Source organism: Osmerus mordax, chromosome 5 (assembly GCF_038355195.1).
Source record: "Osmerus mordax isolate fOsmMor3 chromosome 5, fOsmMor3.pri, whole genome shotgun sequence".
Classification (NCBI taxonomy): Eukaryota; Metazoa; Chordata; class Actinopteri; order Osmeriformes; family Osmeridae; genus Osmerus; species Osmerus mordax.
In genome coordinates this window covers 18,434,493-18,449,040 of record NC_090054.1, presented here as the reverse complement: position 1 = coordinate 18,449,040, position 14,548 = coordinate 18,434,493, and the positions used below count along the sequence as shown (strand labels likewise).

General features: G+C 46.6%; 1 protein-coding gene across 1 annotated transcript in view; it reads right to left on the bottom strand.

Moving 5' to 3' along the window:
• Positions 1-14,548, bottom strand: part of atrnl1a (attractin-like 1a) — a 49,000-nt gene that overhangs the window by 1,182 nt on the left and 33,270 nt on the right. The window contains 4 exon segments of the mRNA XM_067235721.1: positions 6,904-7,061; positions 7,851-7,929; positions 8,229-8,323; positions 14,257-14,309. Coding sequence (XP_067091822.1) covers positions 6,904-7,061; positions 7,851-7,929; positions 8,229-8,323; positions 14,257-14,309 — 385 coding nt within the window.

Sequence of the window (14,548 nt, the reverse complement as noted above, 5' to 3'; positions counted from 1 at the left end):
CTTCTCAACAGTCCACTTTATTCACAGTCATCATATTTGACCCTGACACGGTCTGTCCGTTCCATTGAGTTTTCCCTTTTTTACAGTGATCCATAGTCTCTCTTTCTTCTCTCTCACCTCCCCCACCTCCTGCACCCACCTCTCCACCCTCCCCCCCTTCCCTCCTCCCCCCCTCCCTCCTCCTCCACCCTCCCTCCTCCACCCTCCGCCCTCCCCCCTCCCTCCTCCTCCACCCTCCGCCCTGCCTGCTAGTTGCGTGACAGCGTAGAACCATTGATATCCAATAGCTCCAGCTTCCTGCTAACAGCCTGACCAGACCTGGGTCTGTGTCCCGACCCATGGTGCACACAGACCCCAGCAGGGGTCCACTCAATCGGCTCCCAAATGGGTCCTAAGTACCAGGCTAAGTGCTAACTTGCCATCAGCAACAGACCCCGGAATTCAATCACCAAGAACGGCAAATGCAGGGAAGTGCTTTAATTCAACACAACTTAATTCACCCTTAAAGGCAATTGGGCAATTAACTTTATTTCTACAGGTGCAAACCTGCCATCTCCATTTAAAGTCATTATGCAGGAATTCTAAACATTATGCAGGAATTATCTCTGGCGTTGTGAGAGAAATATGTTGACTCATTAGGAAGAGTTTGAGGTTGGTTTTGGGTGTAGCTTTTCCTGAATGGGGGTTTATGCCTCGTTTCATGTGGCGGGGCTGTGTTTTGGCCTGTGGCTAACTCTGTCCTTTGCAATTCGTTTTGTCTGTCTATTTATGTCAGTCAGTCAGTCTGTTTGTTTGTGTGTGTCTGTTGGGGGAGCTTGGCTGCAGCTGGACAATAAAGTGAGCTTCCTGAGGACCAAGCCTACTTCTGTCAAATCATCAAGAGGAACCAATTTCACACATTAGCCGCGAGGGTCTGTCGATCACTGTTGTTCTAAAAGGGGGAGTGGTTGAGCGCTTCCCTAACCGCTCAGGTGGTTGAGCGGTTAGGGAAGCGGGTTAGTAATCAGAAGGTCGCCAGTTCGATTCCCGGCCGTGCAAAATGATGTTGTGTCCTAGGGCAAGGCACTTCACCCTACTTGCCTCGGGGAGAAATGTCCCTGTACTTACTGTAAGTCGCTCTGGATAAGAGCGTCTGCTAAATGACTAAATGTAAATGTAAATGTAAAAGAGGGAGAGATCTGAAACGGCCAAACTCCACACACCTATTTCCAATCATCAGAAGGTGAATTAGTTGGCTGTGGTATAACAGTTTTATCTGGACAATCAATTCAATTTAAGTTCAAATTAAATTCACGCATGTAGCGACATCCATGTGTCCATGAAAATCAAAACAATTACATAAGCAATGCTTTAGTTTCTCCCCCCCCCCCCCCCGTTAATGATTTTGACCACATGTTCACACCTGGACTAGGTTGCAGGTATACAGAAAACACACACACACACACACATGCACTGGTGGTGATGATGGCTACGACCCAGCAGCCCCTGATGTTCTAACATGTCATTTCCTGTATCTCTGTCCAGCGAGCACTTAGCCCGGCCTCTCCCCTTTCAGCCTCATGGAAGACGATCTGGCTCTGAGAGGCCCGGCCCCAGATAGACCCGGCCCTCTCAATTTCCTTTTTATCCAATAAAGGACACTTTGTCACGGCAACGGCAGGAGTAGTATGCATGCATGCATGTGTGTGTGTGTAGTGTAAGGATGCAGACTCCCAAGTTAGGCTGCACACTGCCTGTCAGAAATGAGATTAGTCCCGGGGCGTTCTATTTAATGACGACCGCTGAGAGGCTAAACAAGTGACTCTGTGTTGGGGAGAAAATCAAATTAGCGGGCGATCGAGAGGCTTGGAGATGGACGAACAACAATGGCCGCAGCGACTGAAAGGGCATTTAATCAGCTGGATTAGGGCTGTGAGGAGGAGGCGGGATGGGACAGGGGGGGGGATCGATGAGAGGACAGCACTCAGACAGATCTGGGCTGGGGGGGGGGGCAGAGGTGCTGGTAGGAGACAGACAGAGGGTTTGTGTGTAGGTGCAATAATCCTCATCCTGACCCTACATTCAAATGTCATTGAGGGGTTGGGGATGGGTCAGGCTGGTTGTGAAGATTGAGGCACATCACAACGGGAGCGTGAGAGTGGCAGAGATATCGAGTTACAAATTGATGTTGGGTAGGAAACGGATGAATAGGAGAAACAACGAACGGGAGAAATGAATATAAAGAGACCGTGAGAGAGATGGGAACAGAGGAGAGAACAGCTCAAATGTGACAGAGAGAGCCTGCTCCAGTCTCTCACTTCACCAAACAAGTTAACATCGCACTGCCGCGTGAAAACCAAGTAGCAGATTAAAAAACCCAAACTACTGTTCATCTGGGCAAAATGTGATGTCATGGTCGAAAACCCAGAGAGCGGGCAGGAAAGGTGCAAGGTCACCGTGACAGAACCAATCAAAATCTGTTCCGCAAGGACGACCAATTACAATGCTCACGCTCACCCTGCCCTCCAACCAGCCCTCGGCGTAGAGGTGATGTCATCTATCCACAGGGGGGAACACTGAGGCGGACCAGGCCGAGGTGCGTGTGCGAGCACGTTTGTGAGCCAACATGCCCATGTTTGTGCATGTGTACGAGCATGTATGTGTGCGTGTGTGTGTGCTCTCGTACGTGCGTGTGTGTGTGTGTGTAAGTGAATATGTGTGTGTTGTTGGTCTCAGACATCCATAGCGGTGTTCCCGACATCCTCCCCTCCTCGAGAGCGATGGGCGGGGGCCGTTTGGCTGCAGCTCAGAGAGTCATCCATCAGCAGCGCAGAGTGTTAACACTCTTCATCATCACTGCCGGAACACGTCCTCCTGCTTCGCGCTAACGGGGACGGGATTAATCACCTTCTACACGGGCGGGAGGGGGGGGGGGGGCACGGGTCCTCACATATGAGGACAAAAAAAGGAGAAAAAAAGACAGATGGACAAGAGGACCAACACCTACACAAACGTATTCTCTCTCTCCCTTACTCTCTCTCTTTCTCCCACATACACACACACACAAACATGCACACACACACACCAAGCCGCACTGACAGTAAACAACACAGGCACATCGTAACACATTCCACCTGACCCCTCGCGCGCACGTTCTATCCCCCAGATGTTCGCTCGGGGAAGGTGACATTGCTACGCGGGTGTCTGTCATGCTAGGCTAAGCTACTTCATATTCCCTCTGTTAAACACTGTAAAATTAGCTGGCTGTTTCCCTTCAGATCTCATTAGGCTCTGCGGAGTGGATGTGAAAGCAGTGTGTGGTGTTGCAGTCGTCCTGAGCGTGTCTGGATGAATGTGTTGTGTGTGAACATGAGAAAGGGCGAGAGAATGGGTGTGAGTGTGTGTGTGTGTGTGTGTGTGTGTTTAAGAGAGACATTTGAAATGAGTTTGTTGTGTTTCCGTCATACTGAATAAGACTCAGAGAGAGAGAGAGAGAGAGAGAGAGAGAGAGAGAGAGAGAGAGAGAGAGAGAGAGAGAGAGAGAGAGAGAGAGAGAGAGAGAGAGAGAGAGAGAGAGAGAGAGAGAGAGAGAGAGAGAGAGAGAGAGAGAGAGAGAGAGAGAGAGACAGAGATAGAGGAAGGTCTCGACCTGATTCAAAAGGACTTTGACATGTACCATAGAAAACAAAAAGGTCAAGCGACGATTGTCTACACGCGATCAGTCAGGTGTATATTAGTCTGTGTGCCATTAGAGAGACTACAGCCTAATTCTCTCCGCCACTGTGGTGCAGGAGATGATTCACCAGAGACTACGTATCACGCCCTCAGCCACTGTCACCAGTAACACTGCCACATAGAGTGTGAGTGACAGATATTTCAGTCAAGCACTTGGCTGGACAACCAAGGGGGCCGTTGGGATAGGATCCTCCTAAGGCCCGGGGGGGTGGACCAGGGTCTCAATCAAATGCACCCCATCTCCCTGCCACTGTTAATAAAATCAAAGGGCTAGCATAGGCAGCTAGCACAGTCATAGAGACTGACACATGGGGAAGACGAGCTGCTTTAAAACCATAGAGCAGACAGGACTGCAGGAGATTCATGCAAAATGTATAAATGTCTGTACTTTGGCTGGACCTGCAAAAAAAAAAAAAAAAAAAAAAACTGGGATCCCTCACAATGCACCTGTTCACACTGTGAGGGGAGAGAAAGAAGAATGGGCCATCTTTCTATCCACTGTCTGTCTAACCAGTCTAGTAGTTCAACTATTCATTCAACTATTTCTTATCGTATGTGTTTTATCTTGTATTTGTCTGTCTTTTGCTATGTTTTGTATTGTGCTATGGACTGTTTTTTGTGTGTCCGGAATAAAGAAAAAAATAAATAATAATATTCCATACTGAAGACCATTACAGTATGACATTGTATCACAGCTTTGGAGGAGTAAGACCCTGCACCAAGCTGACAACTGGCTGTGTATGTCCAAGCATGCACCGTGGCTGTGTATGTCCAAGCATGCACCGTGGCTGTGTATGTCCAAGCATGCACCGTGGCTGTGTATGTCCAAGCATGCACCGTGGCTGTGTATGTCCAAGCATGCACCGTGGCTGTGTGTGTCCAAGCATGCACCGTGGCTGTGTATGTCCAAGCATGCACCGTGGCTGTGTATGTCCAAGCATGCACCGTGGCTGTGTGTGTCCAAGCATGCACCGTGGCTGTGTGTGTCCAAGCATGCACCGTGGCTGTGTATGTCCAAGCATGCACCGTGGCTGTGTATGTCCAAGCATGCACCGTGGCTGTGTGTGTCCAAGCATGCACCGTGGCTGTGTATGTCCAAGCATGCACCGTGGCTGTGTATGTCCAACCATGCACCGTGGCTGGCTGAGCCCTACTCATTAACCAGTTCATCAGATAGAGAGACAGTCATTAGTAATAGTCTAGACCTCATCGCCACTCTCTCTGTATCGGAAGCTTCCAAGGTCAACAGGGCAGAGGAGAGCAGGGGATGGGGCAGGCACGGACTGGGCTCAGGTTACTAACAACACACTGTGTGTGTGTGTGTGTGTGTGTGAGTGTGTGTGTGTGTGTGTGTGTGTGTGTGTGTGTGTGTGTGTGAGTGTGTGTGTGTGTGTGTGTGTGTGTGTGAGTGTGTGTGTGTGTGTGTGTTCCTGATGCGTGTCTATACATGGTTGTGGGATAAGGCTCATCATCGTCATCTGGGACTCATGTTACCTTCCTCGTCTATATGGAGCCCTGATTAGGCTTCCTTAATGGGAATGTGAGTCCATACAGGCTGGATCGATGGCTAATGAGCTCCGCAACTGGCAGGATGTTTAGTAATAACCTCCCAGGAAGAGCCACATCTGCACTGACTCTATTACAGAGCGCATTGATAGCTGTGATAAGCAGGGATTTTTAGTTGAAACTAATTCCTTTAGCATCGCAAGGCAGGCCCTGCTGGGGGTGGCTTCCTCTGAGGACTGGGGACACCCTGACAAACACGAGCCGCTGGATAGAAGAGAGTGAGGTGGAGAACACAGTTGACCAAACCCACTGTGAGTCCTCCAGTTTCCACTCACACAGTTAGCACACGTTTCAGTTAGCCGAGCCGTGGGTACGGTCAGTCAGGTGCCATTCATCCCGGATCCCAGCACACCTTTCTTTGTTTTCCTCAGACGAGACGAGGCGAGACGGGACAGCGTTTATCACGTAGCGAGGAGAAGGCTGGGCTTGGCTGACAGGCCTTTCAACTAGAAGCGCCCTGCTCTCCCTCTCCCCTCTCCCCTCTCCCTCTCCCTCTACCTCCCTCTCCCCTCTCCCTCTCATTCTCACTCTCACATGTCGGTCCACACATCTGGTGTTCCTTCCTTCCCTGACATCCTCCCTCCTTTATCTTCACACACCATCTTTCTTTCACCCCCCCCCCCACTCTCCCATCTATTCCCCTCTCCTCCATCCCTCCTCCTCTTCTGCTCCGTCTTTCTACCATAGCTCCATCTCTCTTTCCTTTGTCATCCGCTTTTCTTACCCCTCTCCTTCATCTTTTCTCCCTCCACCCCCACCCGCACCCCACCATCTCTCCTCACTTCACCCAGTCGTCCATATTCTCTCCTCCGCCTCCCCATCTCTCAATGGATGTCTCTCTGCTTCAGGAAAGGGTCTGTCTCTTGGTGTGGCCTGTCTGTCTGCAGAGTCTCTGTTCGATCCCCTGCCACCACTTTCCCATCGCAACAGTCAAGCTGACACCCTTCTTAAAATATAACCGCTAAAGCCGACTTCAATTTTATGGATCATAAGATTACAGCGTGACTATTTCGTGGGGCTGTCTCTGTTTTAAAGCACCCAGCCCGGAATTGATGGAGACACTACAAACTCACGGATCATTGACTCATTATTTTTTGGGCTACACATATTTCATTTCGTTTATGCTTATTGTCTTCACAACGTTTTATGCGTTAAAGACACAGACCTTGATTTCTTGGCTTATAAATTGCGTGGATATAAATTCAGGGAACTAACATTTAATCCATCCAGCCCTTAAAACCGGAGGGATCTATATCTATACAAAACAGATGTATAAATATTAAAGGTTTACACGGGAAGAAAATATTTCTAAAAAAGTATTTCTAAAACGTATTCCTACAACATATACATTACAAAAGCACCACGAGATAATCAATTAATAACCATTAATAACAATTTACAACTGAGGCAATAATGCAGGGCTTAATTTCAAAGTGTTCATTTCAGAGCAATGGTGAGAAGCTATGTGTTATTAAGATCAATATGCAAACTCTCTTTGCCTCACAAAACACAATGACTCACACTTAAATAAACAAACTGGTTAGAATGACAGAAAGCATGTGAATAGAGTGTGTGTGTGTGTGTGTGTGTGTGTGTGTGTTTGCAGGCTGGTGCTTGTCTTACCTGGATCTTGATTGGCCAGGTGAAGTTGCTGATATAGACATAGAAGGTGGTGTTGGGGTTGAGGCGGAAGTTGAATTTCTCACAGGAGAAACTGTCTCTGTGTTCCTTAATGTTGGTCCTGGATACAATGTGTACCTCTTCACCTGAGATTGTGCCAGCTAGATAGAAGAGAATTCAGAAATATGAATGTTATACCAAACGTCTCCCAGGCCTGTGTCCATGTGTAGTTTTCCTAATCAATCATATTCTTTTAGAGTACATAGTGCCAACCAAAGTGCTGCACAGTAGCAACAGAGCAGAAATGAGTACATAGAATATGACACACAAGAGACAAACTACACACACACACACACACACGGCATGGCACACGCACAGACAACAACAAAAAAGATCAGAGAGAGAAAAAAAAAGAGAGAAGAAAATCGATCTGACACACTTTCAAAACTAAAAAGTTGACGCCCTTCAAAATATTATCAGGAGTAATGCCTTAATGGCGGAGTCTTTGAGACAGTGTGAATAAAAGATTAGGGCCCGGCTCTTAATCGGCGAGTGTGTGATTGTCGAGTCCATCCCTGCAGTCCACTCCCAAATGACACTCCACTCGGAGATTCTAACCCCCAAGACACTGCTACTGTCAAAGCACAACTTTATCTTAATTGAAATCACACAAAAACACTCTGAAAATGTCCCAATGCTAGAATTCTAAATATCATCGCAGTGTTTTGTCAAGTAGGGCATTCCCCCTCGAGACACACAAGTGATTCTAACCCCCAAAAACTCTGTAATAAGGGATGATTAGGGTACATTTTAAGCCCTTCATTTAGCAGGTTGGGTAACCAACTGAAGTCTCATACCACTCCTAAAACAATGCACAACGCTAGGCCAGATGGTCATTTATTAGCTTAACTTATTCAGTACTTATACTTTATTGACTGAATGATTGTTACCTGTTGAGCCGATGGACCAGGAGATGTTGAGGTTGAAGTTGTTGGATGCATTGATGGACATATCAAGATTCTTGTTGCTCTACAGAAAGAGAGAGAGAGAGAGAGGTACAGTAAGTCACCGTTCATCTTGGTATATACTATTCGTTTTGGAGGTATGAAACATTTTCCACTCAGTTATCAGAATGAAATAGAAAACGATTCCGGCTCAACTACAGATTGATTCCGGTGGTGTTTTGGAAAGATTCTGAGCGAGAAGTATTTTGATTCAGTTACAAATGAATTCAGATTGAGTGGATTTAGGTTACAGATTTGGTTACTGACTGATTCAAGTCCCAGACAGATATTGGGATTCTAATTCAGGTTGTGTTGCTGACTGACCTGTTCAGGCGAGGCCATGAAGTTGATGGATGTGTAGTGGTGATCATCCTCTTGGAGCAGGCTGAAGGTGAACTGGTAGTCTATCAGCAGGTTATCTACAACACACACACACACACACACACAAAAACCACACACTAAATAAACACTAACTCAAACAAGCAATCTAACGTTCAGAACAGTTTCTCATGGCATTGCAGTTTAAGTGTTTGTTGTTTGCCACCAGCATAGGATTGAAATATAATAAGGGGGGTTGAAATACTGCAGACAGGTTATGGTTATAGTTCTGAAAACAATTGTACCCTTCATTATCAACACAATCAACAGATCCCTTCTTCTTCAGAGATGTTGTACGCTCTAATCATCAGATGTTGCCAGATATATAAACGTCTAAATTATCGACCACCACGTCAATATTCAATTAAAGACTTAAGTATACAGAAGTGAAGACTGGTCTGAGATCTAAATCAGCCCTGCAAGCAGCCACCGGTCATTAAAGGGTGCAGTTTGATCGATTGGACACGAGTGCTGCGCTGATAGACTAATTCCCAGGTTTAGGCCTGTTCAATAGCCCCTTTTCTGTCTCTAAACGGTCGTCGTCTTCTCTGAGTGAGTGTGTTTGCCGGACACACAATAGGGGCTATAACGCTGAGGGGGTATGGAAGCGTTTAACATCTGGAGCCCTGAGAGAGTCTGGGAGGGTCACCTTGTCACGCTGCTTCAGACGGCTTCCAGACTCAAGGCGCCCAGGCCGGCCGCGATAGGCCGAGAAAAGAGGGTCGGCGGCGGGCCGCATTGAACGTGCTCTGCACGGCTGAGCCGTGGGCTTACACCGTCACGTGCAATCAGAGAAATGACAAATTGACCGGTTGCACTTAATGGAACGGTTCAGTGCCTTGACTCATTTCCATTTTGAGCAGCTTCAGACCTGCCATTCATGTTAAATGGGGTATGAGTGGAAACACATTGCAGAGGGTTCAAAAAGGCAATGTCCACATTAGCCTCCACTACTGCCGATGTGCTCCCTGTTTACACTCTGATGTAGATGTTTCTAGCACACTCCATCTCAACACTCAATCTCTTTGACCAAAATCTATTAAATCCCAGCGGTTTTACGATCCCTTAGGGTTGGAATCCAGAGAAGAAATACACAGAAAGAAATATATCATTTGAATCTACCAGCATGTCTAAAATTGGCTGCACAGCAATAGACTGCTCGTTGAATATGAATTGTAAAGACACATAGAAATGCATGCAAAGCCCACAGCTACCATTGTTAAGAGCCCAGTAGTGATGGAGGCCTACTCTGGAGCTGCTATGTACAGCATTGAAGGTAGAAAATTGTTTAAACTTAATTAAGGTACCAGGCAGAGAACAATTAAAAACCTTGCAAAAGAGGAACAAAATTCTCCTGCAGAGATCGGGCAGGACTTGAATTGACCTCTTCCTTTAAAAACGCACATTTCATCCTCTCCGAGACGAAAGGAAATTATGTTTGACAAAGTTGTGTTTTGTTTAACCGCCACGCCGAGTTACAGGATTTAGGAGTTATCAGATCAAAGCTGATGTGGTTCTGTGGCTTCCAGGCAGCCGGTCTACATGTGTGTTGTTTATCCCATAAGGGTCTTCAGTAAACTTCACACACTTCCACACACTCCGTAAAGGGGACACACAAGTTCAGGGGGAACTTGGAAGTGGGTTGCTGGAAGGTTTCTGGATGTTTGGAATCACTGTATGATGAAGAGGCATAGCCCACTCAAAGAACCCCTGCTGGGTACACGGTAATGAGTGTGTGTGTGTGTGTGTGTGTGTGTGTGTGTGAGGGAGCTAGTGAGTGAGAGAGAGGGGGATGGAAGGAGGGAGAGAGGTGTATGAGTTCACAGAGAAGACAATGGCAATGTAATGAATGGAAGCTACTTGTCAAGCTGCATAATCCGTCCCACATCCTGCAATATGTTTGATTATACGCCTGTTAGAAGGAGCTGTCGTGTTGCAAAAGTTCACTCAGCTAATTAAGACTCCCATCAGAAACAGCTGACAACAATTCAGCTGATGAAATCTGAATTACACAGTACATACTGTACAAGTGCCAGTTCTCTACGAACGGTTCACACAGATGTATCACAAAAGGTATTGCATGCCATAGATACATCTCATACGTGAGCAACAGTTAGCATAACATGTATCTTTGCTCCCGCTCCTCAGAAACAAGATACTCAACCAAGAAGGCTTCCACCCTAGGAGGTCAATTGATATTATTATACATTTTGTTTCCAGAGGGCAAAAAACAAGCATGGAGTTTCTAGAACATTCCCTACACAGGATCCACTCTCGAGACTTGATTTGACGCCTGTTACAAGTCATTATTTCCCATTTGAAACACCTTCTTTATAAGTACAGAAGAAAGGAGGGAAGTAGAGGGGAGAACATAGTGGATCACAGCTAGGAGGAACGAGGGAGATAATGCATGTAGGTGTCAATTATCCATTATCCAATTATTTTCAAAAGGTTTTCAGGTTCATCTGTGAAAGGACAGACGCATCAGTTATCTAGTCTTACACTCTGAAGTAGAGCTGCAATGGGTTGAACGATTCTTGGTAAATGTAAGTAAAGCATCCAGAAAATTCATAAAGATTAGCTCTTGGGATTCCTAATTTAGTGCTGCATAAATCCAAAATGATGGGCTGTCTAGTATTCGACCAGAAAGGCCAATACTTTGACATGAAGATGAGACAAGGTAATTATCTACATTTAGTATTTTTTTTTTCTACATTTCTGCCTATTTCTTATGAACATCACTCTCTAGGGTGTGTCATTACATTTAAGGAGGAGCATAATTGATTTAATGCCATATTATTAAATTATCAATTGCCTGTGTAAAGTTGGAAAAATGTGTAAAATAATTCTTTAATTTATCCCCACCAAACTTTTGTAAATGTTGAAATGTTTAAAAACGGTGCACTTCTAGTGATTCCACTGTTTACGATGCCCTCCTCCTAAATATATAATCCAAGCAGACGCCAGGCTATCGATGGCTGGCGTGCAGAGTCCGGTGTCGCTGGGCATCAGAGAGAGATGCCGGTGACCCTGGTTAGCCTCCCAAGCGGAATGCCTGTCAGCGAGCGTTTAGCCGCTAATGCAAAGTGGCTGATTATAACTTAATGAGGAAGCCAGCGGGCAAGGGGCAGGGCGCCTCTTAACTGGTCCTAACTGGTGTTGGGATAATGGATGACTGGTGGAAGACCCTTGGTGGCTCTGTCGACTTCCATCTGAGGACCAGCTCTGATCTACAGCAAAGGGGCTATGCTGGGAGAGACTCATTAGCCTGGCTAGCATAGCCATCCTCTCATTACACTAACTACACCAGACTGGTCAGCTCATTGACGAGGGGCCGGCTCATTAGCCGAGCTCGTCTGCCTGGTCAGTGATGGAGACAGTAGCTTGTTAGCTACAATAGCACGGCCAAACGATAGACATTCATCGGCCATTCAAATATGAGACATCAAATGCGAAATAGACCAAGTCCTTCGAAAGGGGAAGATGCCTTAGAGATCAAGCTAACAACTTAAACATTGGGCGTGATAAAGTGGTTTATGAGGTAGCATCATCGTAGATTCATCATCATTGTCACTCTCATCATTAGCATCGCTGTGTTTGATTTTATCCCAGCTCTGCTGTGTCATTACTAGCATTGCATTGGCCCGTGGGTGCATTAGCATGTCACCATCCTGTAAAACAATAGATGAGAGATGTTGCAGTCACTTCCCCTTAGGGCAGTCTGGTAATGTTGTGTATCTGCTGTTTGTATGTGTTTGAGTGTCTGTCAGTCTGTGTGTGTGTGTGTGTGTGTTTGTGAGTGCATTCGTCTTCAGACAAACCGATTCCTCGGTCAAAATTGGCTCAATTAGTCACTCTAACTTTCTGATGTCGGCCTGGAGCGTGCCTGGCTGTGCAGACTCAGGTCGGCAGGGAAGAACGAATCAGAACCGTGCAATCACTGTGATCCGACCAGCAAAAACACAAGCGATCCATGCTGCTACGTAGACACGAACACATTTTTCTTGTACAGTTTACAGTCGTATGATTTAAGAGTTATCATGAAGACGGGTGCTAGAGTAAAACAGTGGAAAAAGAGGATAAACATCCCAGCGAACTGTGCACAAACACAGAAACTGTTTCCTGCTCTGTGGCTGCCTACTGTAGCGTCTGTTAGAAAATTTGAGAAAAAAAATGCTTGCAGTGATTGGGGGAAAAAACAAACATGTTTGAGTACCATCAGCAAATAGAGGCAAAGGAAATATATAGACCATGTTTTGACATCATGGCTCAGAGCAGGGCAATGTTCAAAGCTTAGCCAGGCCAGTCCATGTTTAGTTAAAATCACTTTGATTTTTAACAGCTGTGTTTGTACGTTGGTGTGCGTAGTAACTAAACATGGATGTGGATGGGATTGGACATAGTTGAGGTGTCCATCAAAGTGGCTCTTAAACTTGTCTTTGGCTTCTGTGAAAGGAGGTTGTAAAGCCTGTAAGTGGTTCTGTGCTTGTGGCTGTATGGCTGCGGTAGAGCTATGGCTCATGGACTCTAGGGAGTGCAAGATACCGGAGCCCCACCTCTGAATCAAGGCAGGGCAAGACACATTTCTGTGAAACGACCCTGCCTATAGCAAGTTCATAAAATATTATCTTGAACCTGAATACATCATACCTTTCCCCCTGTTTTGTAGGTTTGACCACCATGTCCACTGTGACATCTGAATGCTAATATTTGATCTCTGCTATCAGCCCTGTGGCTCACTCTGTCTCTGGAAGAGAGGACTGATGTCTTTCTAATGGGCCTTTTAGACTGTCTCCGTGCCTTTTAGGCCTTTGTTCAAATATATAAGAGGCAGATAGGGACAGATCGACAGATAGGTGGGTAAATGGACCTGAAACAGGTTACAGGTTAATGACTTCGGAACCACTCACTAACCAACACGGGAGAGATAGTCAGGATGTGACATCGCCCTCAGGGAGGAAGTTGTCAAACCCATCTGGAGAGCTCTCTCGGTGATCGCTGTGACAGAGGTTGGATGGGAACTGTGCCCACAATATGCCCTCAGTCACTGCCTGGAAACCACGGGCACTCTGCACTGCGATGGTGCCACCTAGTGCCGACATCCGTCAGAAGGGACGGTGGCAGAACAGCTCAAGCGTCAGATGATCCAGTGACGAATGCCCTCATGCACATCCAGTATCACCTTTCATTTATTTTTCTCCTCTAATATTGTGGTTTCTATCGATATTGCCTTGATCAAAGACATATTTGCCGTGATCAGAGAACTTCTTTAGAGAGCAGATTTGATTGCGGTTGAGGGTAAGGTTACCCACCCCAGCTTTTCAGTGAACTCTTAGAGACTTGACCCAGCTGGATGTCTATTGTTATTGACAGCCTTTGAACTTGGTCCTAAGCTGGTAACCTTACAATTGGCCCGTAGAGCAACACCGGCAGACCGATAGAGGGAAACAGCTGTTAGTACTTCATAATTTCATCTCTGAACTTCCAACTTTAAAAAGGCCAACGAGTTGCCGCTAAATGAAATGAATCAGTCTGAGTAGAAGGGATGTTACTAGCATCTGATGGGACCTCGCCTCGCCTCCCCTCTACTCTCTCTCTCCCTTCATCTCCCTTCTCTCCTCTCCCTCCCCTCGACCCTCTCCTTCCCCGTCTCCCCCTCTTTTTTCCCCTCCCCTCTCCCCTCCGCCTCGCTCCTCTCCTCTTCTAAAAGCACATCGTCTCTCCCATAAGGCCGAGAGCTAGGTAAACGGTTCCATCTGCCTGCGTGGAGTGCGTACTGTGGGGTCGAAGGTCATGGAGATGCGCAGATGCGTGAAGAAGTGAGTGAGTAGGAGTGAAGTGGGGGCGGTGTTGTGAAGTTTGTGTGCATGTTTGTGTGTGTGTGTGTGGGTGTGTGTGTGTGTGTGTGTGAGTGTTTGTCTGTCTGGAGTACGAGGAGGCAAGGGAGACTCAGGTGTGTATCCAGGATACTTACAGTAGCACGTTCCTCTGAGAGGGTTGCCAAGGTAACGGTTCTCGGAGTCACACCTGCAAATACATTGAAAGAGAGGGGGTGTCATTGTAAAACAATTGGATTAACTAAAGAGGCTCGGTTGTCTAACACCTCTCCAAAGACAACAACAATAAATATCTACAGGACAAAGAGAGAGATCTAGACAATCAAGCTCCAGTAGAGAGAGAGATAGAGAGAGAGAGAGAGAGAGAGAGAGAGAGAGAGAGAGAGAGAGAGACAGACAGAGTCCAGCTCCAGGAGAGAGCTAGACAAT